General features: G+C 47.0%; 1 protein-coding gene across 1 annotated transcript in view; it reads right to left on the bottom strand.

Annotated features, from left to right (window-relative positions):
- TNRC6C (trinucleotide repeat containing adaptor 6C) overlaps positions 1–27,755 on the bottom strand; it is a 95,938-nt gene that overhangs the window by 5,883 nt on the left and 62,300 nt on the right. Inside the window, exons 7-18 of the mRNA XM_044921402.1 lie at positions 26,834–26,914; positions 25,433–25,490; positions 25,001–25,059; positions 18,810–18,983; positions 17,053–17,199; positions 15,044–15,163; positions 12,009–12,092; positions 11,527–11,758; positions 8,070–8,237; positions 6,738–6,929; positions 6,123–6,266; positions 1,782–1,898 (exon numbers count right to left, since the gene is read on the bottom strand). Of these exons, the coding sequence (XP_044777337.1) occupies positions 1,782–1,898; positions 6,123–6,266; positions 6,738–6,929; positions 8,070–8,237; positions 11,527–11,758; positions 12,009–12,092; positions 15,044–15,163; positions 17,053–17,199; positions 18,810–18,983; positions 25,001–25,059; positions 25,433–25,490; positions 26,834–26,914 (1,576 nt within the window). The remainder of the gene's footprint in view (positions 1–1,781; positions 1,899–6,122; positions 6,267–6,737; positions 6,930–8,069; positions 8,238–11,526; positions 11,759–12,008; positions 12,093–15,043; positions 15,164–17,052; positions 17,200–18,809; positions 18,984–25,000; positions 25,060–25,432; positions 25,491–26,833; positions 26,915–27,755) is intronic.

The following is a 27,755-nucleotide window of genomic DNA, read 5'->3' as shown; positions in this document are numbered from 1 at the left end:
AGAAAAGTCACTGCAGTGTTTGGCGAAGCGTACAAAGTGCTTCCGGCACCAGCAGACTGTGGGATAAGAAAGAAACACCAAGTAAAGCACCCCCACACGAGGGTAAGTGCTCTCTCGAATTCCTGCCCAGAGACCACCTGCCTGTGCCCAGTGCCCAGTGGAGGCCTCACCGGGACTTCTGATGCTGAATTCGCTGACTGTGCCAGACCCAAGTCTGCCACCGAGAAAACAGCATTTCCGTAGTTCGAGGTTAAAACTAACTATCCACATGTTCTATTGGGACAAGCTTATAATGGAACACATTAACTGAGGTCAAAAGCCTAACATGTGTAGATCCTTTCCACTATTTCTTTAGCTATCAGTCCCTTTTCAAGGAAGCACCCCCCCGACAACCTGCAGCTTTGAGATGAGCCCGCCAGGCCGCATGACAGAGACGGACGCGCGTGGCCCAGCTGCCGGGGGCTGAGCGTTCGGCATCTCAGTTCCTCCATTGTGGGGAGTGTTTGAAGGCTCTCTGGGAGAAGAAAACCAAACTGCTAACAACTCCGAACCCCAGCTTCTCGTATGCCCAGGGCTCGGTTGGGAGGTGCACACACCTGGACGTCTGCCAGGCCTGCCTCACCAGTCCAGCACGACCAGGACAGGAAGTGCTGGAGGCAAAGTGGTGGCTGTCGCGGTGTCCCTGGGTAGCACACAGCGACCAGATCCTGTGCGGAGCTCCTCTCCACCCCTAGCCACCAAGACTTCAAACAAACAAACAAACGCTAATCTTAGCAAAGGTGTCATTGATCGGAAAAGCAAAAATGCTATAAAAACTGCCGGAGATACAGGGAAAATGATTTGATTCTGCCCCTTCTCTTTAGCTAAATGACCATGAAAGTAGTAAAGGTCTACATACATCTCCTCTGTAAACATCAGGAAGAATAAACATTAGAAGGAGTGAAATAATCCAGATGCTCTGTTTTCAATAAGATGCTAAACTATATGTTGAATCACTATATTTATACCTGAAACTGCATGTTAACAACACTGGGGTTAAAATAAAATAAAATAATAAATTGACTACACAGTGGGGGAAAAAAAAGGATGCTAAAATATATCAAAACGACTTTCTTCCCTAGGTACTGGTATTAAGGGAATTCCTACGGCATCTTTACACCAGAAGGTCTGGATGACAAGGTTTGAAGGAATACAGAAATATACTTGAAGAAGTCTTTAAACAATAAACATTCCTTCTTTAAGATTTCTGTCTACTTACAAACCTGACACATGTCTTGTTAGTGTCTGGGCCTGCATCTCTTTATATCCTTAAACTCTTAAAATTTTCACGTTCAGATTCCCCTGAAGTTTTTATGACACACAATTCTCAATTCTTCTCTAAGCCTAAACGAAATGTCTCACTTCAAAAACTTCTAACAGTCTAGGGTAACAGAGAAATAACCCAGGCGGGAAGCAGCCACACTTTCTGGGACCTACTCTTGTCTCCCCCATCGACTTCCCAGCAGGGGCCGCCTGCACGGTCTGAAGGCCCGTGTCCCCCTCACACCCCCTCACGCCGTAGCCATGGGGGAGGGGAGGGGAGCAGGTCCGTGTGGGCAGCAGGTGCACCCCATCCTACAGCCACGTGCCCTTCGCGACAGCCCCGCAGAGGCCATGTTCCCATTCCCGCGGCACTCGGCAGGGGGGCGAGGTGCCCAGGCCCCCTCTCCGTCACACCACCGGCCCCCCACCCCCCCGCCTGCGGGGTGAGCGGGTGGACGTCAGGAGAAGCCAGTGCGTACCTGCAATGCTGGGCGCGGGCGCGATGCTGCTGAAGGAGCGAGCGTAGCCAGAGGCACTGAGCGGCCAGGCACTCGAGGAAGGCAGCGCGGCACTCTGAGATGTCGGGGGGGAGGACCCTGCAGAGGCAGACACGGCGCTGGGACAGTGCCACCCACCAAGAGGAAGGCTCCGCTGAAGGGGCCGGGGCTGGCTGGAGGCGGGGAGGGGCTGCCCATACAGGCGTGACGTGGCCAAGGCCATGACCAGGGTGGGCAGCCGCCTGGATCCCAGGGCCCAGGAGGCGGAGGCCGGGAGGCAGCGGCAGCCTCTCGGAGGCAGGGCCTCCAGGCACGAGGGAAGAGGATCAGCGGCAGAATGCCGAGAATGCCAGCCAGAGTGTGAACCGACCGCACGGCCTCCCTCCCACGTAGGCTAAAACTCACAGTACAGGGCACTCTCCATCTTTCCACACCTCAAACAATATCCACAAAGTTAAAAACCAAGCTTTTTGTTGTCCATTTTACCGTAGAAAGACCAGCACTTCGTTCTGACTCAAAACGTCTCAGGTGTCCACTAGCTCCTGTCTGAGCCTCTCCCTATGAGACAGGCATGAGGCAGCGCCCCATGTGGGGAGCTGGAGGGCTGTACCCTCAACTGCAGTCCCCTCCGGGGAAAACACCTGCTCATGCACCTGGGGGCGGTGGTCACCCCTGTGCAGCTCCCTGCTGTGAGGCGGCTCTGTGCCGCCCTCCCCCAGGCTTCTCTGAGGAGAGCAGGAAGCCGGGGAACGAGGAGGGGGAAGCAGTGCTGGCAGTTCAGCTTAGAGCCAGACAGAATCAGAGCTCCTCCGATTCGGAAAGTTACTCCACTGGTGTGTGGAAGCTGGTGGGGCGGGAACATGAGATGTGACAGTCTGCTTGTCATATTTACTTCCACAAACAGAATCTCACAAGACATGGAAGCCAGATGCAGGGCCCCACCTGGGCTGATGCACCGGATAACCTCAGGGGTACCCTTCACAGAGACTACCAGGCAATGGGGCACCTCTCAGACTTGTGCAGTGTGCAACCTGCACAGCTGTCTACAACTGGCCTACTGTGATTGACCTCCATAGAATGAGGGCACGAGAACTCATGAACATTACAAATGATTTGTAATCTGCAAGTCCACAATCTAAAAAAAAAACCAGTCCTACTGATATCCTAAGCTTATGTCCCAAACTCTCCTCTTTCATTTACCAACAAAATGTCATCAACCCAAGATCCCAAGATTACAGACTATTTAACCCTCTTTGGTATTTCTTTTATAATTTAACAATAGAGTGCTTAGATTTTAACAGTGTTCTACTTTTGAAATTTTTTATTTTTTATTTTTTAAACATTTTTTTTTTTTTTAAAGATTTTATTTATTTGAGAGAGAGAATGAGAGAGAGCATGAGAGGGGAGAGGGTCAGAGGGAGAAGCAGACTCCCCGCTGAGCAGGGAGCCCGATGCGGGACTCGATCCAGGGACTCCAGGATCATGACCTGAGCCGAAGGCAGTCGCTTAACCAACTGAGCCACCCAGGCACCCGAAATTTTTATTTTTAATAGTGGAATTTGTCCCATGAAACTATAGCTTATTTTTCTTTCTGGATGAAATGTTAGTATCAATATGCTATGAAATGCCATGACTGTACTTCACCATGCCAGTTACTGTTCATTCTGTCCGGATTAAAGCTATACCAACTGAGGGTTGCTGGAGTGGTGGGGGGTGGGAGGGATGGGGTGGCTGGGTGATAGACACTGGGGAGGGTATGTGCTATGGTGAGCGCTGTGAATTGTGTAAGACTGTTGAATCACAGACCTGTACCTCTGAAACAAATAATACGTTATATGTTATATGTTTAAAAAAAAAAAAAGAAAGAAAAAGATAGCAGGAGGGGAAGAATGAAGGGGGGGAAATCGGAGGGGGAGACAAACCATGAGAGACTATGGACTCTGAAAAACAAACTGAGGGTTCTAGAGGGGAGGGGGGTGGGGGGATGGGTTAGCCTGGTGATGGGTATTGAGGAGGGCACATTCTGCATGGAGCACTGGGTGTTATGCACAAACAATGAATCATGGAACACTACATCAAAAACTAATGACGTAATGTATGGGGATTAACATAATTTAAAAAAAAAGAATTTGAAAAACAAAGTGAATTAGTGAACCCTAATGTTAAAAAAAACCGCTATACCTACCATCCATATACTGTAAATATGTAAACTTTAATATCAAATCAGAATTTAATGTCAATGGCAGTAAATGAAAAACAAAAATGCAAATTAAAAAGCAACACCTAGTATAATTGATACTCGACAGAAAAAATAGAAAATCGCCTTATGAAAATATGTAAAATAAGCCAATACCAAGAGGTTAACAGCTATTCTCCCTGTTTCTAGGGCATGTTTTCTTAATTTTCTTCTCTCTCTACTTTAAGTCAAGCTGTTTAGTCAAGACTAGGATAGCTGGGGGGCACCCAGCTGGCTCATTCGGTGAAGTGTATAACTCTTGATCTCGGGGTTGTGGATCCAAGCCCCACACTGGGTACAGAAATGACTTAAAAATTAAAAAAAAACTGGGGCGCCTGGCTGGCTCAGCCCGGGGAGCATGTGACTCTCGATCTCCGGGTCATAAGTTCAAGCCCCATGTTGGGTGTGGAGCCTACTTCAAAACAACAACAACAACAACAACAACAAAAAGTATAAAAAAAATATGATGGCTTTTGTGGCTCGGTCCCTGAGCAAGGTCAGCCAAAGGGGCTGCCTGGAAGCTCCTGGTGTGTGGGAAGCAGCACGTCACGCTCTGGAGAGAGGCAGTGGGCAAGGTCCCGCCTCTGCAGCTCAGCTGCGCTGGGGCGGGGACATTATCACGTCCCCGGTTCTACAGAAAGAGAAGTTCTCTATGTTCCCCTTCTCCCAAATAACAAACCACGAGGCCACAGGAGCAGAGGAGGAAGGGTTCTCCAGGGCGTGCAGGAGGGCCCAGGGGAGACTGCCCCTAGAAGTCACATGACATCACCCAGGCTGGATGGCTGCTTGCCTCTTTACTCTGGAGCCGGAGACCCCACTTTCTCATCTGGTCCTGACACCAGTGCCTCTGTCACTTCCAGATGCTCTTCTGCCTGTCCCTGCCTCAGCCACTCTGGACGGGAGGACAGCTGCTGGGCCCTGCCCGCAGAATTCACCTCCTTCTCCGGGCCGCTTTCGTCACGTCATGGCACACTCGTGCAAATGTGGAGGTCACCCGCAATGCTCCAGGGGCCACTTGGAGGCCAGGGGACCACTGGAGGACCCACGGGGCACTGGCGGGAAGCTCTGTGCGACACTGAGCAACCTTGACGCTTTCTGAGATCTCTCAATACCCAGGTCAGTGCTGCCCTTTCACACCTGCCCACAAGCCTCAAAATCCACTGACGGACGGTCCTGCCGGGACACAACCCTCCCGCCACACTCAGGGCGACGAGCACTGAGGGCGGAGTCTGACTTCTGGCTGGTGCCTCACACTGTCCCCCCTCTTACACAGGTCCCACTTCCTGTCCTCGGTACCACTGTTCTGTCCTTGACGGCATGGCCACTCCAGGAAGCGGCTGCATCGAAACACGAGGAATGCACAGCATTGAACAGGATGAGCCGGACTTCTGCTGGTTTTCTACCAAACCACAGGAACACCTAGAAGCCCATCACTTTAAAGAACCACTAAAGAACTGCCTCTCTCCCCAGTCTTGCTTTAAGCAGGAAACCCGAATGCACATTCTGGGACCACCTGAGTGGCCGTGGCCACCCTACCACTCCCTCCCCTCTACTGGGACATCGGCGCAGCCACCATATGGGCGCCGGCCCGTCCAGAGCTGCTCCATCCGCCCCTCCCGGCGTCACGCCTGAGAGTTGCATGGATGCTTCCAACGGCTCAGCCAGCTCCTCACTGCCTCCTCCTGGATCCTCAAGTCTGATGTAGGGTGTGCCCAAATCTAGCACCCTGAGCTGTGCCAGGAACGGATTTCAGTCTTTTTACCAGACTTTGTGGAAGGAAACAGACCGAGATGGAGGAGGAAGGGGTTGATTCACCTGCAGTTTAAATAGATTTTAAGTGGGAACTTTTTCACTGGGAAGCTTAATGGTTAATATTGGGATCTTATAACACAGTGATCAGAAATAACGTGTTAATAAATCCAGGAAATCCATTTCCATGTTCACCATCACCACTACCTCCAGATGGTGAGAAGTGTCCACAGATGTGTCTCACAGTGTCCCTGCCCTGCGGCCCGCACACCACCCCGGAGCCCCCGAATGCACGCAGGGAGACCTTCCATGTCGAGCAGGTAGCACCCCGTTCTCACCTCCACTCTTGAGGAGGTAGCGGTTGACGTCCTGTATGGTGGTATTGATGGTGGGCCCGGTGGGGACACTTCCAGGAGTGACGTCAGGGTCGTTCTCAGGGTCTATATTCTGAAGTCCTTTCCATGGAACTCCAGGATGGAATTCTGGAAAATGCCAAACAAAATGGAAAACAAAACATGAATATTACAGTATCTTCACATTCCTTTGTGACAATTTATGGAAATTCTTATAATCTGCTAGTTAAAACAGGAGACACATCCTAGACTTTCAGTAAACCATCAATCCTCTGGAACAAGCTAGAAGCAGGGATTAGAGCTGCCACATTAAGAGAGTGTTCAGACGGTGTGGAGTCTAGAAACAGTCTGGCCAGATGCAATACAGCGTCGCTTCTCCTTCCGCTCCTCACTGAACTAGGGGACTACAGGAAAGCGCTGGGTGCTAACCACTTCCCAAATTCGTGTGACAAACGGATTTCCAGTGGAAAAGCCAAAGATATGGCGTTCATGCTTCCAGGACTCTCAGCCCAGACCCTGGCTTCTCTGGAGCGGAACCTCTGTCCTCAGACTTGGGGCGGCTCTGATCTGCCGCTGCACGGAAGTGCCGCATGCTCTCACCTGGGGGCCAGTTGATGCTGGAGCCATTGGAGATTTTATCACTGTCAGACTTGGCACGTGACCAGCTATGGGGAACCGCTACAGGAGGACTGGCTGGTGACTCACTGTTCTGGATTAAATCGTACCGGCCGTAGGAGTCGTCGATGGAGGACTTAGCTGGAGGCCCAATGCTTAGACCTCCAGGGATAGCACCTGGGGGGACAGCAGGAGACAAAGAGCTGAGTGAACAGGGGAGCCCCTGAGCCCTCACTGCTAGGTACCGGGCCCTGCCCCTTTCAGAGGTACATGAACCATCAGACTTGGTTTGTCCTGCACTCTCTAAGGATAAGTGACTATTTTGGTTAGCCTAAAATTTGTCTGTGGAAGACCAAAATTCTTTTTATTCTTTAAAGATTTTATTTTTAAGTGATCTCTACCCCAACATGGGGCTCAAACACACAACCGTGAGATCCGGAGTTGCACGCTCAACCGACTGAGCCAGCAAGGTGCCCCAAAACCAAAATTCCTTAAGAACCATCTTAGTTTGTCGAGTTGGAAATCTTGATAAAACACAAACCCATATCATTGAAAGCGGGCCTGGTGCCTTTCTGGGACCAGCTTATGAGTCTCTGTGCTTAGAGATGGACTCTGTGGTTGCGTGCGTCCTGCCCTCCCTCTGGAAGGACATACTGGGCATGTGAACACAGGGCCCTTATCTTCTGGACTGGACCACCCGGCCAGGGGTGGCCGCGCTCTCCTGCCAAGGGAAGTGCCCAGGCAGCCTGTGATGATTCTCTTGTAGAATTAACCGTTAGGAAAAACTGTGTTTTTCCTTTTAGAATATTTACATCAAGAGAGAATCATACACCTATTACATTTTCTCTGCCATTTATGCTATCAGGAAACTGGGAACTAAAGTTAATGCTTACTAGTGAGGTCGCTGCCTCTGGTTATTAGCACTTTTGCTTCTTCCTTTTTTTCAAGGCATCTGATTTTCTACTGTGTTTTATCATTTTATTGAAAAAAATTTCTTCTCAGTAAACGAAATTTTTTGTTGAAGAATACAGATATAAATAAAAAATATGCAGCTATGACCAATATTCTTTGCTACTCTGGGGCGTTTTCAACTCCTTCTGCGTTTGTAGCAAAGATCTGGAGGCTGAGGTTTCAGGAAGTTTGACCGTGCACTAGCTGGGATCTTACACATTCTGTGATGGAACGGAAGATTCCATTCTAGTGGAATTCTCAGACAAGAGATGCAGTGTGAGTAATAAAAGGAGCATGCTCTACAACCGGACAGTCAGCGAGTGGAACAGCAGCGACTGGACCACAGGCACCCCGGCTTGGACATACCATGCTTGCTGGGGTTCTGATCGAGGGGAGCAGCAGCACCGGGTAAGTTGTCCATCGGGTTGGGGTGTGTCCACTGAGGGAGGCGTGACTGGGACTGAGACGGGTCCTTCACTGACAAACCACCAGTCATGTCCATGCTGTTGACATTCATGTTTGGGTTCAGTCCGGCTAAAAATAAAAATGCTATTAGGATATGCCTGCTCTTCTTCTAAATTTTATTACATCCTAAAGCTCTCCTGGAGAATCAATCCAAATCTTAACTCATGGCCACACACTTAACTCTTAACTTTTAATGCTGGTAGAAAGAAAAGCTTTTTGTCTTTTTAACAACACATATTTCCAGGAATATTATTCCCGAATTAAGGTGAAATGGTAATGAATATTCTCTGGTTAAGTAAGACCAATGACTCTCTTCATTTCAGTTGTTTCAGAGCTAAACACGGTCCCGGTGCTCCTCAGAACCCACAGAAAGACAGGGCAAGTCCAGACAATGAGGAAAATCTTTTCTGATCTTAGGATATCTTAGGGAAACTCAGCAGATCAGGACAACTCCTTCAGAGTTCTAGACAGTGTTCTAAAGTACCAGAACAGGCTGGTAGGGATAATTCCATTCCAAATTTAGTGAATTTACTTTACGAAAGTCTGCTCTTCAGGAGTTTATAAATATCAGACTCCTTTTAAGGACTTGACCTATTGGAGGGCATGGCAGGGCTGCCATCTGCCCCCAGTTGGAACGGTGTGCCAATCCTGGGTTTTCTTTCTTACGGCTAAAAGCACGTGCTGCCGTGATCTGGCAACACCATGTCAGGTTACTAAAGAGGGGCGAGGAGGATGATATAGAGTCCCCGACGGGGACTGAATGCTCGGTGATGGAGAATAACCCCAGGATTCACAGACCATACATCCTGGTACATCAGTCAAAGTGCATCTCTACTTGTAAGCAAGGTATTGAACAGGTTTGTTCTTGGCTTTAAATCCATGTCTGCAAACTCAAATGCCTACATGGGCCAGGTGGCTGTGAAGTGGGCCCAGTGGGGATGGTGGTGAACCTGACGGTGCTTGTCCCGCCCGGAGTGCCAGCTGCTGGTGCCAGCCTGTGACAGCCACAGGGAAGGCAGACCCCACGGAGCCATTTTAAGAGAAGCAAGAAGTTACTTTTATTTAAAAATTTCCAATTTGTAAACGTTGGTAATTAACACACACACACACACACACGTACACTTTGCAGATGAAACACACCACCTGGGCAGGTCAGATGCCGCCAGCGGCTGTCTGTGTGAGGTTGGCACGGACGGCAACCTTCGCTTCCATTTGCACACATGTAGTTGGGTGAGGGGACAGTGAGGCCGGGCTGTAGCCCGGCCTTCCAAGTGTTGGGCCTGAACCCATCTCCCCAGCTTGCCCGCTCATCTGTGGCCCCCCGCCACAAGTTAGCATGACTGCCCAGGGCATGCCCTGTCCTGCCAGGCTCTGGTCACTGAAGTCCTGCTCATCTGAGATCCACGCTTGGCCCCTGCTCTGGGTTTTTCTTTCACCATTCATGGTGAACACCAGCTCTCCCTTCTCTGCAGCACTGCCTATGAAGCTGTTTTTCATTATTCTGTGCCTGATCTTCCCGTGTGGACGACAAATTCCAGCAGTTAAGAAACAGCAGAGTAAGGAGACGCTGCGTGGGAAGGAAGGTGGACGGAGCTACAACCATTGAAGAAAAATGTCAAGAACCAAGCAGAGAGGCAATTTTATAGGCTAAGTTTCTTATACTGGATCAGCTATTTTTTCTTTTTAAAGATTTTTATTTGTCAGAGAGAGAGAGAGAGAGAGAGCACAAGCAGGGGGAGCAGCAGAGGGAGAAGCAGACTCCCCGCTGAGCAAGGTGCCTGACGTGGGGCCGATCCCAGGACCCGTGATCATGACCTGAGCTGAAGGCAGATACTTAACTGAGCCACCCAAGCGCCCCTGATTAGCTATTTCTTTTCTTTCTTTTTTTCTTAAGATTTTATTTTTAAGTAATCTTTACACTCAATGTGGGGCTTGAACTCACAACCCTGAGATCAAGAGCCAGCCACGCATCCCGCTATTTATTTTCAATAAGTTTGTAAGTTTAATGTGAATATTATAAAATATTATCAAAATTATTTTTCATCTAATTTTGAAGAGCCACTGTACTAATTTTTTCATTTGTATTAAGAAAAAAATCTTTAAGAATAAAGATTAGTGTACTTTACTCTCCAAAAATAGGTTGAGAGGCCAGATGGACACTAGCAAGCTGAAGCGGAAGCTTTTCTGGGTAACAGACAACGGAACCGGTTTCTGAAAGGGCTCCTCAACAAGATGGGCTTGTGTCTGGCTCACGTCTCACAAAGGGCTTGTTGCATGCAGCACTGTCCTGAGAACTTCACGTATTATCTCACTTAATCTTTAAAGGACCCCATGAGGTAGTAGCCCCACTTTAAATGGGGAATTGAGGCAGAGACAGTCGGGCAAGTCATGCAAGGAAGTGCTGAGCCAGCCCTGGTGGAGCTGGGACTCGGCGTGGCGGGTCACCTCTCCAGCCAGGCCTCGGCCACCAGACTGTCCTCCTCCGTGCACACAAAGGGCTGTGAGCGTGGGGCAATGAGAAAGGGATGGGATGATTACAGTTAGCATTCATCAGGTTCATATTAAGGACATACCATAAGGACTGCATGTCAAGGAGAACATGCTCGTACGATTAGGATTTACAGCTCTTTTCAGGGCAGTATTACGGAAAGGGACACCATCAGCCAGTAGCAAACTCACTATCACGCATCTGACCTTTGCTCCTGATATGTATTTCCTGGGTTACTGGTTCCCTTCGTCCTGGAGCTTCATACTAACAGCCACCTAGCAGACAAGCCTGAGAGCGGTCACCAGGTTCTGGATTCTTACATCAAACTGTTTCACGTATAATCCATTTACTGATATACCTCCCTGGGACATTTCCTCGATCCTGCCTGCAGTTATGTAACCCGTGCCCCTCCTGGCTGGCTTGTAGGACCTGGAGGGTGGCACCGTGTCTTCTGCCGACCTGCAGATTTCATGTGCTGAGCATGCTTCCTACAGGTTAGGGGTCAACACATGCATGTTGATTTGGCCGATTATACAAACCATCTTCTACACTACAAGGCTTGTATGGACAACCACTGCTTTCCAAGAAGTACCTGATTTTTAAAAATCTAAACACATTTACTAGTAAAACCATTATAAACTCATCCCTGCAGTTAGGTGGGGGATGGTGGCTGCTGAAGAGCAGGAAACCAGGAACAGAACAAACTGATTTGACAACAGAAATGAGGGAATTCTGGGGCTCTCGCTGGTGCTCCTTTAAAAGACTTTATACTAGAAGGTATTTATGGCCATAGCAGAATTTCGCTCTGCAGAAGACGGCCAGTGGTGCTCGCCTTGGGAGAGAGCGCCAGCCCGCAGTGCGGGGACTCACCTAGAGGGTAAGGAGCAAAGGTGCTGGGTGAAGACTGTGGCTCTTTGGTCTGCAGGTCGGGCAGGCCGGGGGCCTGGGGGTGGGGGGGGAAGCTGTCCATGGCCGATTTGCCTGCAGAGGGGTGCAGAGACAGGTGCGGCGGGGGCGGTGGCGGCTTCACGAGCAGGGCCTGGGCCAGCTGGCGCTGGTGCTGCTGGATCTGCTGCTGCAGGTTAGTGATTGTGCGCGCAACCTGGCGGCAGAGATGCGAGTTGGAAAAGGTTTGAGAGTGGCGCACGTCACTTGTCTCCAGACCCAGGGCATTCAGTCTCCGCTGGCTGGACCCACCTGCTCCCAAACCAAGGTGACCCCGAGACTGCTAAAAGGGGGGGGGGTTAGCAAGAGAAAAGTCAATGACAACATAACAGTTTGCCCTCTAGCAACTTCAGATCAGGCAAGATGGGCGCTAGTGAGTCCAGCTACACCCCCCAGGCGATACCTACTTGCTGCTCCTGTTGTCTCATGGGTCCGGAAACATTACGCTGAGCCTGTAGCATCTGCTGCTGGATTTGTAAACGTTGGTATGCCTGTTGACAGAAAACAGTTAAGATACTGTAAGAAAGCCATCAACAAATGGTTCAACTTTTGTATATTAAAAAAAAAAGAGAGAGAGAAAACAGCCAAGATTCTTGGTCCCCTTACCACACTATGGTTTAAGCATACTGTGAGGTAGAAGCATTTTTAAAAGGAGAAATGTCTTTCCCAAACCCTTCTAGTGCACAGATTTTTTTTTTTAAGATTTTATTTATTTATTTGACAGAGAGGGACAGCGAGAGAGGGAACACAAGCAGGGGAAGAGGGAGAGGGAGAAGCAGACTCCCCGCGGAGCAGGGAGCCCGATGCGGGGCTTGATCCCAGAACCCTGGGATCATGACCCGAGCCGAAGGCAGATGCTTAACGACTGAGCCACCCAGGCGCCCCTAGCACGTAGATTTTTAAAAAGTAATTCAGTCAGTACCCTTTAGTGTAGGTAATGAGATTTGTCAGCAAATATTTTTCAGTTAACGAAGAGATCAAAATTCTTCTCCTCAAATCTTACAAACTGAAAGTAAAAGAAATGATGGGAAAACGAAAAACTACTGATTCTTACAGTGATACAGATGAAAGTTATCCATAGTGGCTCAGATCCTAGCAGAACAGAGTGAGTGGCCACCCCAGATAATCAGAACAACACAGACTCAAGGCTTGGGAGTGCCAGGGGCCGCATGATGATGCCCCCCCCCATAGGCTGCCTGAAACCGGCCTGTGGCACTGCTGTTACAGGCCCACCTGCCAAGCTGGCTAACCATGAGCACCTTCCACACAGCCATGTGGAGGTTCCATCATTTGATCGCTTCAAAATGCTGGCTGCCAATCATACATTTTTTTCTTATAATATGGATTTTTGAGGACATGTTTAGCAAGAGGATTTATTAAAACAAGATCCATATAAAGGTAGAGACTATACTATTAGAAATGCCTCATTAATCTGTAAATTATAGAGGAATAAAATACTCCACTTAAGTGAATCCTTAAAGGCCCTAAAACAACCTCAGGATGCACCAAAACTTTACTTTACGAATTTTTGGAAAAAAAAAAAATTAAAAACAGTATGAATTGTTTGTAAAACAGAACACATTAAACATAATTCAAGATTTTCTTGCTTTTTCCACCATTTTTTTTCCATGCCGCCATCATGGTTCACATGAATGTCCTGGTAGAGGCTCTCAAGAGCACTAACAATGCTGAAAAGAGAGGCGAAGGCCAGACTTTTACTAGGCCATGCTCCAATATCATTGTCAGGTTTCTAGTAGTAAGTAGGGCCTGGGGCTCTACTTACTACTGGAAAACTGGCCCCTTGGACTGGTTAGACTGAGTCTAATGGGCAGTAAGGGTTATAGGACTGACAGGGCCTGGGGCTCTCTTGTAAGAAAAGCTTTGGCATCAATGCTTTTGTCTATCAGCTGGGAAAATCACTGTCAACCTCACGGGCAGGTTAAACAAGTGTGGAGAGATCAGCCCCAGTTCTGATGTATAACTCAAAGATCTAGAAAAATGGCGGAATAATCTGCTCCTGTCCTGCCAGTTTGGTTTCATTGCACTGACAAGCTCAGCTGGCATTATGGACCATGAAGAAGCAAGATGAAAATGCACAGGAGGGAAAATCCTGGGCTTCTTTTTCTAGAGATGTAATATGTATGTGTAAATAAAATGCCTCAATGGAAAAAAAAAAGATTTTCTTGATGTCTTTCACATTATAGGGGTCAATAAAAATTACCATATAAATAAGAGATTTTAGAACATCAGTATGATAACTAGCTATGTCTCATGTCAGAATACAGCCATGTCTTCAGTGTTACCAAGAAGCAGAAAGCTACTTTCCTCTATAATAATACCTCTACATAATATGCTTTTTAAATGTGTGCCTGACTTTTATGGTTGTTTCCTTCTCCATCTTTGAGGTCAGGGGTCTCTCCCTGTTGCTGCTGGTAGTAAAAGCAATAGTCCTGTGCACTTGAACCACCCACCCACCGCGCTTTCAGGTCCTGGGAAGCCTTCCTACCACGCTGCAAGGTGCCCCCCATCTCCAATTTTATGGACAAAGAAACAGCCTCTGAGAGCCTAACATAGTCGTGACCCCACTTCCTGAGCTCTGTGTTCTCCCTGAAACTACGATTTTCTCTGGGCACTTTCTTCCTCCCATCCCACACTGCTACTTACTGGAAAACTGGACCCTTAGACTGGTTAGATCTCGTGAGGACTGACAGGGCCCAGGGCTCTCCTATAAGGAAAGCTTTGGCATCAATGCTTTTGTCTACCAGAGGCCTTTTTTCCTTCCTTAAGGATTCCTGGTCATTTTCAAGGAGATGAAGTTACTGGACAAGACTTCGAAATAAAGCAGGTGTCAACATATTAAAGAAAGGTCTTTTAGTGTATATAAATCCAGTATGCATCTAGAGATACAGTGACACGGCATTTTATGGTAAAAGCAGTAAGACTGTTGAAAATTAAAAATTTAAGGTATGTTAAATTATAAAACTTTCAAGAATTATTAGGCTACATCAGCCTTTCTCAAAAGGGATTGTGAGAGGGCATTAAACCCTAATCTCTATGGCATCTACTATATGTAATGAAGTAACTTCTCTTTCACGCTTCCAGAACAGTCTTTGTGTGTCCCACCCTTGAAGAACTTAGAGAATCGTCACTCAAACGAGTTTCTGCGTTCTGTGGTTCTGACGGGAAACTCTGGATGAGAAAGGCTAGCTGAGACCCTGAGCCGAAGGACACGCCTCCTGGTAAGGTCTGGGACACTCTGTGATGGGGCCAGAGAATTGACACTCTAAAGTGAAAAACTTCCTAATTTTTTCAACAGTCTGACATGAAGAAAGTGAGGCATTAACTAACTATTTTTATTAGTGGCTAGGTTGCTGGCATAGCTTCATGAATGTCAGTGCGCACTCTTCCTTAGTTCTAGAAGCTGAATGATCTGTCCACTTACCAGCTGCAGCTGATAGAGCTGGTTCAACATCGTCATATGCTGAGGATTGATTGGAGAGGTCAATAGTGCAGGGTTGAGACCAATGTTTTTTGCTGCAAACTGCAAAAGCTGTGCTTGAACCTGTTGAACACAACACAGAGTGTCAGGCACTGTGTCCCTGTCAAAATGGCCACCTGTCCAGGCAGTGTTTCAAGATGCAGAACTGATGAATTAATGACAGTTATGCTTGTCTCAAGAATGAACTTCAAAAGCCATTAAAAAACTCATGGGCGTTTTGCCATTAGTAGTTAACATGCTTCTGTAGAAAATAAGGAAGGAAGGAGAGAAAGAGCCTTCTACCGCCAAATATTTTAGACACGAATTAAGATGCTAGGGCTCTGGGTAACTCCTATCGAAAACTGATCTCACATTCTGTCACAGTGAAAATAAATGGGCATAATTTAAGGACGGGAGATAGTGAATGTGGGGTCTCAGGGAAGAAGTCGCTCCTGCTGGCAGGCACCACGCCACCCCCAGGAGGGTCTCTGCCCAGGATGGGCTCGGGAAGTGGTCTGCGCCCTCTGCCGGCCCTGCCCCGGACCGTCAATCCGCATTCCCGTTCAGGGGGATCTCTTCAACTGGAATTCACTGCGCTGAAACAATCTGGGGCCTGGCGCTGGAGATTTCAATGTTCTCCACCATGGGTTATGTATGTTTATCACAACATTTATGGAAGATGATTTTAGGTAGAACATGGACGGGCTTCTTTCACTTTAATAGTTGTCTAATGTGTATCAGAAAAATGTGATTTTTTTTTCCTACTTATGACAGGTAGGTAAAGTTTGCTTTAAGAACACACTTATTTAAGCAGGCAAGTCATTTAAAGAAAACACGCTGTGTGACAGTACAGGTCATGTGGGGCACAAGGGTAACACGTGCTCTGCTGAGTGTGGGAAGCCTGCTGCTGGTCACCCAGGCCCAGCTCTCCCTCTGCCCCTCAGGCGGGGTGGCTGTGTCCCCAGGCGCGGGCAGTGGGACACAAGTGGATGTGTTCTGTGCAGCTTCCAGCAATCGGGAAGGGCTGTGGCAGAGGCGCCCCACAGCCCTGAGCCACTGCCTCCTGCACGGCCACCCAGAGAAGCGAATGCCTGTCTTGTCTAAGCCTCTGCACTCTGGGGTGTCTGGTATCGCGGCCCACCCTGTATCCTGATGAATGAATTTAACTCTTGTTTCACCTACATTTCAGCCATCTCAACTCAGTGCACAAATCTGGGTTCAACCAATTGTGGAGGGTTAACTACTTCCAACTAATTCTATAGCTTATCATTAGTAATCTATCACTGAATATTTTTAAAAGGGATGAGGACTGAAACACTGCAAGGAAAAACTCAGTCCAAAGTGTAAAATTATGGAATGTTCTAAAAGTAAACATAATTAACATGAAAAAATCTATATGCTTTAGAGCTATGCAAAACAAGATATCCTTTTCCTTTTCTGTTTGACACTTTTTTTTTTTTAAAGAATCTCTGGGCAAAAATGGTCTAATACTAAGTAATAAACTTAACTAAGGAGCCAGTAATATATTAATATATAATATGATCTATGATCACATGCAGGTGGCCACCAAAGCATCCTTCAGGCCCTGAGTGCTCTTACGTGCCCCCTTACGGGTTAAGCAATGCTTCAGCTTGTCATTTTCCTCTCCCACCTAGGACAATTCATCGGGTTCATCTGAATAATTCTGTTAAGACCCGGACAAGAACCGCATTACAGTGCGTGTGAGGTGGATCTTTTCACCCAGCGGCATGGCTCCTGACCGGTGGACGCCTAGCCGGGCCGCGGCTGGTGGGGGCGCCCCCAGGGGCCGTTCTGAAAACGCCTCCCGCGGCCGGGGGGCCGGGGGACCGGTGGACGGGCGGAGAGGAAGGCCGCGCTCGGGGGTGGGTGAATGAACTGGCTCTCACTTTCAAACAGTGACGTCGAGCGGCACAGACACACACAACGCCCATCCGAGTCGCCGCGGGTCCCACCTGAGGGGATAGAAACGGAGGCACTTGAGCACGGAGGCTGGGCTGGGAGGAGCTCAGAGGCTGCACGGGGGGCTGCGGCGGCGGCTGCATGGTCCTGGCTTGCGCTGCTCCGCTGCTGCCGAACATACCCAGGCTGCCACTCGGCATCTGCGGGGAGATGGCACGGGCCGGGTCGCTACGGAGCCGGGCGCCCCCGGAGCTCTGGAGGAGGCTCTGCCTTCCTAAGTGCGACAGCAAAATCCTCCCTACTTCCTACCGCTGTCGACTTCTACGACTTCTACTCAAGTGAACTCACAGTAGATGCTGCCGGGCAGGCTGGCTGTGGACGACGGGCCGCCAGCCATGAAGGCTGCCCATGTCTTCACGCGACAGTGCCAGTCGGAAAGGGGCCCCAAACGAGGCTACCGCGTCCACAGAAACTATCATAATACAGTGTTCCAAACAACAGCAACGCACGCCATGGGGTTCGGAAGCTTTTCTCACAGGCTATCTGCGGTGGGGTGCGGACTGCTAACCTGGGGCCAGCAACATTTTCAAGTAGGAAACAGGAGTATAATTTCAACCAAAGCGGAAGCTGAATAAATGGATAAATCCAGGCAGTTACCGTTGTGTTAAATAGCATCACTGCATTTTAGGCGTACTTTCTGCTCTGCGGCAGCGGGTGGGCTTGCTCCCAGCACCCCGCCCACCGGCCTGTTCGCCGTCCGATGGCAGAACCCCCGGAAAGCAGGCATTGCACTGAACCACCAGCAGCATCAGCCACGTGAGACCGCGGGCTGAGGCCCCACCAACTGCTACCCTGGGACTACAGGCGCGCACGTGGCCCCGCTGGGCCGCCCCAAACATCACAGCGTCTACTTAAAGAGCTGCTTCAGAGGTGGGTGCGTGTCAGCCTCCCGTGCGAGCGAATCCATGAAAAGGACGTCCTACGGACGGGTCATGTCTTCCAGGGGGACTGGGAGACACAAGGGCCATGGAGCCGTGGTCAACACAAACTCGAAGTCCTCCCTTCTGTGATGCCTGACAGGGGCTCTCACCTCCCCTGAGTGTCAGAGAAGGGAAAACACCAACATGGCTCTCTGGAAACCACAGGGATGTCACCTCTATTTCAGGGAGCAGGGGGAGCACGTGGTGTTTTCTCAAAGACCATGGTATGGAAGGTTTGGACCGCTGGTGCACAGGATGGCATCACCCAGATCCATGAAGAGACCTGGCAGCTGGAGACCACCCTGCAGGACGCACCATTTAAACCAGCAGTACTGAGCACTGAGGGCACTGAACTCACGTGTGTGTTCGTTATGTGTAAAAATAAATAAAGTTTGGAAGCATTTCCTACAACATGGTTCAATTTCAAGAACTGGACTCAACTCCCAAACCTGTACATCACCTGAAGGGAAATCCTTCTCCTATTTCAGCTACCTTAACATACTCGACTGTATTGTATTGTATTTTATTTATTTATTTAAAGATTTTATTTATTTGCGAGAGAGAGAATGAGAGACAGCATGAGAGGGAGGAGGGTCAGAGGGAGAAGCAGACTCCCTGCTGAGCAGGGAGCCCGATGCGGGACTCGATCCCGGGACTCCAGGATCATGACCTGAGCCAAAGGCAGTCGCTTAACCAACTGAGCCACCCAGGCGCCCTCGACTGTATTTTAAAGTACAGGTATTAGTTAAAAATCAAAGTGTATGTCCCAAACACATTTGTTAGAGGCAGGTGAAACCGAGACCACAATGGCTCTCTCCCCACAGCCTTACCTGTCTAGAAGAATTCAAGTTTTGCATGCCCAGCCCTGAGGCAATCCCACCCAGGGCCTGATTAGGGAGTGCACTGTTTGAAAGGGGGAGCTTCAGGCTTGGTGAAGGCAAAAACGGTGAAGTCGTGGGCTCTTCCACTAGGCCGCCGTCCTGATTGGAGAAAGAAAGGGTGAGCTGCGTGCAGTGTCCATCCGCAGACAATGCACAAAGCAGTTTCCCAAGGACATATAAAGGGGTATGGATGGATAAAGAATTAAAAGATCAAAAAAGTGTGGGTAACAAGAGAATGGAGAACATGGGCCAAAGGAAGAGGGGAAAAGAAAAAGAGAAAGAGGATTAAGATGCTGTTCTCATAACCATTACTTCACACATACATTAGCTTACAATGTGCTCAGACCCTGCTGACTCCACCCGGTGCAGGGCTCAGGAGAAGCACAGAAACATTAGCAAGTCTTATTTGGAAAACACTTTACAACCATTTTCAAATAAACAGGCTGCCTTCCTTCAGTACCAGGGCTCTAGGGGTACATTTGGTTGCATTCTGCCGACATTCAGCTGTTTCATATGGTTTAATCCAATAACAGGGTAAGTTATAAAGCAGATGGATCTTACTCTTTTACATTATTAAGGTCATATTATGTGTCAGGCCCTTTGCAAATTTATCTCCTCTAACTCCACAACCAGCATGTAGTATTATTCTTCATTTCTTTTCTTTTCTTTTTTTTTTTTGTATTATTCTACATTTTAAAGATAAGGAAATAAGTCAGGGTCCCGCACTTAGCAAGTTAAATACAAGATACCGAATTAAACTGGAATTTTATGCACATAAACAACAAATAATATTTTAGACTAAGTGTGCTCCACCTATGACTGGCTGTTTATGTGTACTCCAAGTTCACTAAGGATCTTGGATGTGACCGGAGGCACAGCAGGGGGCAGGGCAGACCTGACCCTCCCCCCAGGCCCTACCCAGCCACAGCTTTCTGGAGGGGAGTGTGTGGCTGAGGATCCTGTTCATTTGTGGGCAGAGATGAAGTGTTATCTCTCTCTCCTGTGAGCCTTTCTGCTTTGTTGTGTTTTGTTTCTAAACCTGTCCTTTCTTGCTTTCTGCCCCTGCGGGGCAGAGTGGCAGGTGGATTGGAGTGGGCGGAGCAGGGACAGGGACGAGAGCAGGGCCCGGTCATAGACTGTGGGCTCGCAGGAGCAAAACCATGGCCTCCCTGTTTTCCATGGGGTTGAGAGGCTCCAGCTGGCGCTCATCACTCCTGACACTCGTTGGGCGGTTAGGTGTAAGTGTTGCTTCTGTTTGCTCCAGGCGCCCTGCTGGAAAAGAAGGTGGACGTGGACAAGCGTGGACTGGGAGTGACCGACTACAATGGAGTGGTCACCAAAGCCCTTGGCTGCCGCCCACCAGTCTCCAAAGACTCTTCCGGGGACCGCCCCACCTTTCTCGACAAGGTATGAATTTAGGGGGTGTTTTGTTTGTTCATTTTTAACAAGAGGTATTTTTCATTTTAACTCTGTCCTTAATGCAAGCTGGATTCAATACTTGCCGGACTGCATGTAATATTTAAGTGACTTTTACCCACTTTTTAAAAATATATGTGAACGTTTAACTCAGAAGAAATAGTGTTACTGTTATACGATGTAGGTAGGGTTAAAAAGTACCGAAATTGAAAACTGATTTTCATTTTAGTGGGTGAACTTGGCTGGCTTATCTGCTTCAATTTGTCCAATAACAAGGGTCATCAAATTTGTTTTACTGTCTTATTTTATAAGACATTGGAAATGATGTGTTACATGTTTAATCTGAGAAAAAGAAACTAGAAGTGGTTGGGCGCAGGCACCCGTGTCTAGTCGGCCCAGCTTGGCTGCTTCAGAGAGCGTGCGGGTGTCTGCTGGAAGCCCCTGGGGTGATTCCACGTGTCCAGACACCAGTTCAGCCCCTTCAGGATAGTCATGTACTGATGTCCCCTCTCCAGATGGGTGTGCCTTCAAAAGGAGGGGGAGAACAGCATCCCATGAAAATCAGTCAAAATGTTGAACCTTGAAAATAAAATTGAAGCAAGAAAGGACAGGTTTAGAAACAAAACACAACAAAGCAGAAAGGCTCACAGGAGAGAGAGATAACACTTCATCTCTGCCCACAAATGAACAGGATCCTCAGCCACACACTCCCTTCCAGAAAGCTGTGGCTGGTAGGGCCTGGGGGGAGGGTCAGGTCTGCCCTGCCCCCTGCTGTGCTATTTAATAAAATAAAAAGATTTTATTTATTCATTTGACAGAGAGAGACACAGCAAAAGAGGGAACACAAGCAGGGGGAGTGGGAGAAGGAGAAGCAGGCTTCCCACGATCAGGGGGCCCGATGCAGGGCTCAATCCCAGGACCCTGGGATCATGACCTGAGTCGAAGGCAGACGCTTAATGACTGAGCCACCCAGGCGCCTCTGTTAAGACCAATATTGACAGCCCTCTTCTTTAAGTTTTTTTCTAGGAGTTTTATGGTATCAGATCTTTTGTTTAAATCTTTGATCCATTATGAGCTAATTTTTATGAGTGGTGTGAAACAGGGGTCCAATTTCGTCATTCTGCAAGTTTCTCCATTTTTCCCCAACCACGTGTCAAAACACTATCCTTTCCCCATTGAGTATTCTTGGCTCCTTTGTTGAATATTATGTTGACTGTATCTGATGGGGTTTAATTCTGAGCTCTGTTCTATTCCACTGGTTGATGTGTCTAACTTTTTTTTTTAAAGTAAGCTCTAGGCCCAACATGGGGCTTGAACTCAAGACCCTGAGATCAAGTCACATGTCCATTGACTGAGCCGGCCGGGGGCCCCAGATGTGTCTATTTTTGTTCCAGTACCACACTGTTTTGATTATTGTGGCTCTGTCGTACAGTTTGAAATCCAGAAGTGTGATACTTCCAACTTTGTTCTCAGGACTGTTTTGGCTATTTGGAGTATTTTATGGTTCCACACACATTTTAGGAATTGTTTCTTCTGTGAATGCCTTCAGTTTTTTGATGGGGACTGAAATTTAACTGATCTTTACAATACTAGATTTTTCAATCCATGAACATGAGATGCCCTTCCATTTGTTTGTATCCTCTTCAATTTCTTTCAGCAAAGTCCTGCAGTTTTCACTGTGCAGATCTCTTACTTCCTTGGTTAAATTTATTCCTAAGTATTTTGTTTTTAATGCTATTGTGATTGGGATGGTTTTCTTTCTTTTTCAATGCTTCATCATTACTGTAAAGGAATGCAATTGATTTCTGGATGTTGATTTTGTATTCTGCCACTTCACTGAAATTGTTAATTCTAAGTTTTTTGACTGATTCTTTGGAATTCTCTCTATATAGGATCATATCATCAGCAAAAAATGAGAATTTGACTTTTTCCTTTCCAACATGGATGCCTTTTTTCTTTTTCTTTGTCCTGCCTAATTGCCCTGGCTAGGACTTCTGGTACTATATTGAATAGGAGTGGAGAGAATGGGCATCCTTGCCTTGTTCCTGATTTTAGGGGAAACTTTTAATTCCTCTCCACTGAGAATAATGTTAGCTGTGGGTTTGTTGTGTATGGCCTTTATTATGTTGAGGGACATTCCTTCTATACCCAGTCTGCTAAGTGTGTTTTTTTGTTTTGTTTTAAATCATGAAAGGATGCTGTATCTCGCCATGTTTCTTCCGTATCTATTGAGATGATCACATGATTTTTATCTTTCATTTTATTGACGTTGATGTGTTACATTTATTGATTTGTGTGCTGAAGTAGCCTCGCATCCTAGGTATAAATCCCACTTGGTCATGGAATATAATCTTACTCATTGAGTGTTGCTGAACTCAATTTGCTAGTATTTTTGTGGAGAATTTTTGCATCTACATTCATCAGGGATATTGGTCAGTAGTTTTCCTGTGGTATCCTCATCTGGTCTTGGTATCAAAGTAATGCTGCCTGGTAGAATGAGTCTGGAAGTGTCCTCTTCTTGATATTTTGGAAGAGTTTGAGAAGAACTGATGTTACTTCTTCTTCAGTATTTGGTAGAATTTCTGCCAGTGAGTCATTTGGTCCTGGAGTTTTCTGTGTTTAGATTTATTGACTGAATCTCTCTTTTTCAAAAGACTTTATTTACTTAAGAGAGAGAGAGAGAGCGCACAAGCAGGGGGAGTAGCAGAGGGAGAGAGGGAGAAGCAGACTCCACACTGAGGAGGGAGCTCAACGCAGGGCTCAATCCCAGGACTCTGGGATCATGACCTGAGCCAAAGGCAGACGCTTAACTGACTGAGCCAGCCAGGTGCCCCAAAAGTAAGGTTAGTTTTATGGTCTATCAGGATCTACTTTGGAGAGGCACTGAGTTCGAGTCCCATATTTGGTGTAGAGATTACTTAAAAATAAAACCTTTAGAAAAAGGGGGAGGGATCTATTCTGAAGAATGTTCCATGTGTGCTTGAAAAACGTGTATTCTGCAGCTGTTGGATGGAATATCTGTGTATGTCTTTGTTTTTTTAAGATTCTATTTTACCTTTTTTTAAAAATTTTATTTATTTGTAAGCGACAGCAAGAGACCACGAGAAGGAAGAGCAGCAGGCAGAGGCAGAGGGAGAGTGGAGAAGCAGGCTCCCCGCCCAGCAAGGAGCCCGATGTGGGACTCGATCCCCGGACTCTGGGATCATGACCTGAGCCGAAGGCAGATGCCTAACTGACTGAGCCACCCAGGCATCCTCTGTGTATGTCTTTTTTTTTTTTTTTTTTTTTTAAAGATTTTATTTATTTATTTGACAGAGAAAGACACAGCGAGAGAGGGAACACAAACGGGGAGTGGGAAAGGGAGAAGCAGACTCCCTGCCGAGCAGGGAGCCCGATGCGGGACTCGATCCAGGGACTCCGGGATCATGACCTGAGCCGAAGGCAGTCGCTTAACCAACTGAGCCACCCAGGCGCCCTGTGTATGTCTTTTAAGTCCATTTGCTTTAAAGTGTGGTTCAGTTCAATTTTTCCTTGTTGGTTTTCAGTCTCTATGATCTATCCAATGTTGATAGCAGGGTATCTGACGTCCCCTCCAATTACTGTAATGTCTATTTCTCCCTTATGATTTGTTATTAATTACTTAATGTACTTTGGTGATCAGGTGTTGAGAATGGATGTATTTTTACAACCATTACATCTTCTTGATGTATTGACCCATTTCATCATATAAATACCTTCTTTGACTCTTGTTACCCATTCTGGCTTTAAGTTTATTTTGTCTGGTATCGAGTATAGCTATGCTTGTCTTCTTTTTGTTTCTGTTTGCTTGGAATATCATTTTCCATCCTTTCAACATGAGCCTGTGTGTGTCTTAGAGCTGTAATGAGTCTCCAGTAGGCAGCAGAGAGTTGGGACTTGTGGCTTTAATCCATCTAGTCACTCCGTGCCTTCTGATCGGTGAGTTCAGTGCACTGACATTAAGAGAGATTACTGATAGGGCACCTGGGTGGTACAGTGGGTTAAGTGTATGACTCTTGATTTCGGCTCAGGTTGTGATCTCGGGCTGTGGGATCGAGCCCCACTTTGGGCTCCACGCTCAGTGTGGAGTCTGCTTGAGATTCCCTCTCTCCATCTCTCTCTGCCCCTCCCGCTAGTGCTCGTTCTCTAAAATAAATCAATCTTAAAAAAAGAGAGAGAGAGATTACTGACATGTAAGGACTTACTGCTGTCCTTTTATCTTTTGCCTTCTGGTTATTCTGTCTCTTCACTGTTTTTCCTTCTGTCCCTGTCTACCTTTGTACATTGGTGGTTTTCCACTTTGTCTCCCCTTTTTGTGTTTTGTGTCTCTGTTCTGGATGTTTGCTTCGTGGTTACCATGAGGTCTACATTAAACATCTCGGAGACAGAAAGTCCTTTTCCTGCTAACAGCAATTTCTCTTTGTTGGCTTACAAAAGTTCCATACTTTTGCTCTTCCCCTTTTATATTTTGATGTCACACATTATCTCTTTTTTGTGCTGAGATTTTGTTACCAAGTTGTAGTAGCCATAGTTATGTTTAATCTTCTTTTCCTTTAACCTTTATGCTGTAGTTGAGTTTAATATACCCTTCTAAAACACAGTGATAGTTTTCCAATTCTGACTATTTATCGCCTTTAGTTATTACTACTTTTAAAGCAGCTCCAGAATGAGGGTGGCTTGTTCTTGAGGTAAATCTCATCTCTCACACAGAGTAAGCGCTCCACCAGCACAGAGACATCTCTGCTGGCCCCTGAGCAAGCCCATTCTGGGGCCGGGCGTGAAGAATGGGCTCAATCAGTGTCAAATGAAGTCTGGCCTGTGGTCCTAGTGTCTTTCTCAAAGAACGTCACTATGACCTCTCCTCAGAATGGATGGAAAACCTTATCTATTTGTCGAAGTACTAGAAAAAAATGAAAGAATCAAACATGCCTCCATGTGGGGTTTGGCCATTTGTCCTGAGATCACCAGTCTCCAGAGACTTGCTGTGTGGTTACTCCTTTGCCGAAGCCTGGTCCTGTCTACCCAGTACATATTCTACCATTAACCCAAGACTACAATGAAATGTTTCTGGAAATCCAAACTCCACACACTGGTACCTTTTAAACAAGTGTGCTTTAAGTGTGCATCATATTACTTACTCATGGCCTGGTCAAGATTCATATTGTTACTCTTCAAGGCCTCTTCAGCTGGCTCTCTCTGTGTAGGAAAATAGTTTTAGTTAGGATTATGCTTTTATAATAACAAAAAAGCTAGTAAAGAGTTCTATCCCTATTAGCTTAGAGAAATTATTATTGTTGACCTAACAATGACCTAATATTACCCTATATTACTAGGTTTTGGAACTGGGAATACTTCTCTTTGTTGTTGAGGCTAGAGACAAAGGTCTTCTAAGTAAAAGGCACTCAGAATAAGAACATGTATTGAATTGACTTTTAATGAATTTACATTTAACACTTTAAAAACAAAATGTACAGTGCCCGTGGAATCTTGTCATTGATTCTGTACAAGTAGCAACCATTCAGCAAAGATGAAATCTCCACCAGCACAGTTTCGGGAAAGTTCCTGTAGGAGTTAGAGCACAGAGCTTCATTCTCTACTTTATGGACTCTGGGCTTTGCTGTCAACTGTTTTTCACTAAGAAACGTAAAAACAAATCAAATCCGAACAAGTAGATTCATTTTCGTAATTATCCCTATGATGGGAACAGATGCATGTCAGCGTGTGCAGGCACCACAATAGAAATGGGGACACCTGGGCAGGCCTCCAGTGTCCCGCCTGTCCTCTCATACGGGAAGAGGCTGGGCCACCCCTGGGTCTGTGCCCTGCCCAGTGTCAGAGGGCCTGGGCCTGCTATGAAGTATACAGTTTCTAGACTGGGCCATGCTGCACTCATTCTTTAGGGACATTCACAGTAATCAAAAGATAAATATTCGCTTGAGTAATGATCTGGAAAGAAGACCTTTGAAGGGAAGATGTAACAGACGCAGGTGATATCCACACTATCTGAACCCCTGCATTCGATCTCAGGAACTGAACACATCATGACACATTTTCAGAGGGTCATCCTGCAATGTGAGCTCTCCCCACCCAGGACCTGAGAGTCAGGTCCTACTCAATAGGCTTGGTGAGGATTCTTTTTCTGGACACAGAGCTTTAGTACTTTATACCAAATTTTCTCTTGTCATCTGTCAATCTACTGCATGAACTAATGAAAACTCACTTTTAATTATAAATTAAAGGAAAGTATGAAACTGTATAAGCCAAGGAAAAGAACAATCACACAGCATGTGTTATTCCAGGAAAAGGCTCTCACACCTTACTTGATAGAAACAGTGTGGATCCTTGCTGTAGTTGAAAGCAATGCTCCCTTAACAGAAGTGCTTGTGTGAAAGGGGAATTTACAAATTAGGTTGTATGAACACTCTCCTCCCTCAAAAGTCTTCCTTCCTTGTTACGCATGACAAACGTGGGCAGGACACAATCGGGGCCATGCAAGGCAGCACACACGGAGGTGAGCAGTAAAATAAGACACCAGTCACCGGGAAGCCCATGTCTGTGAGTTGTTTCATCAGCCGGCTCATGATCCAGGCCTCGTCCTGCTTGCCAGATGTTTTCATGCCCTAGAATGAATTATGGGTTACATTTTAAGCATTTCTTCTAGAAATGGGAGATGCCTAAAATTCCCAGTGACTTAAAAGTTAGAGAACCTTCCTGTACTCACGTTGAATAATGCTGTGCGCCAGAAAGTCATGGCTAGTTACTATGGAATGCTTTAGGGTGCACTGCAAGTTGGCATGTGTGTGTAATTTATGGACTTTTTTTTAAAGATTTTATTTATTTATTTATTTGTCAGAGAGAGGAGAGAGAGAGTGCATGCACAAGCAGGGGGAGCAGCAGGAAGAGGGAGAAGCAGACTCCCCGCTGAGCAGGGAGCCTATGTGGGACTTGATCCTAGGATCCTGGGATCATGACCCGAGCCGAAGGCAGACGCTTAACCCACTAAGCCACCTAGGTGCCCCAATTCTCTTGCTTTTTTAAAGTCCATAAATTAGGGATGCCTGGGTGGCTCAGTCAGTTAAGCATCTGCCTTCGGCTCAGGGCATGATCCCAGGGTCCTAGGATCGAGTACCACATAGGCTCCCTGCTCAGCGGGGAGTCAGCTTCTCACTCTGCCCCTCTCCCCACTCATGCTTACATGCTCTCTCTCTCTCTGAAATAAGAGCTTAAAAAAAAAAAAAAAGGCAAGAGAATTATTTTTCTTCCCCAGAGAATTTAGTTCATCACAAATTAGTGCCACTTCCATTATCAAATAATCGTAAGTGCTCCTCTGAACATGGCCCTATGCTAATACTATGGGAAGTTTACAAAAACTTTTATGTTTTCTGCTCTTTTATTAGCTTTACTGTAAAAGATGACAAAATGCAGAGGTTTTGTTCCAACAGAATGAAAAGGAACAACAAG

This window comes from Neomonachus schauinslandi, chromosome 15 (genome assembly GCF_002201575.2).
Source record: "Neomonachus schauinslandi chromosome 15, ASM220157v2, whole genome shotgun sequence".
NCBI lineage: Eukaryota > Metazoa > Chordata > Mammalia > Carnivora > Phocidae > Neomonachus > Neomonachus schauinslandi.
This window is presented reverse-complemented; position numbering and strand designations above follow the sequence as displayed.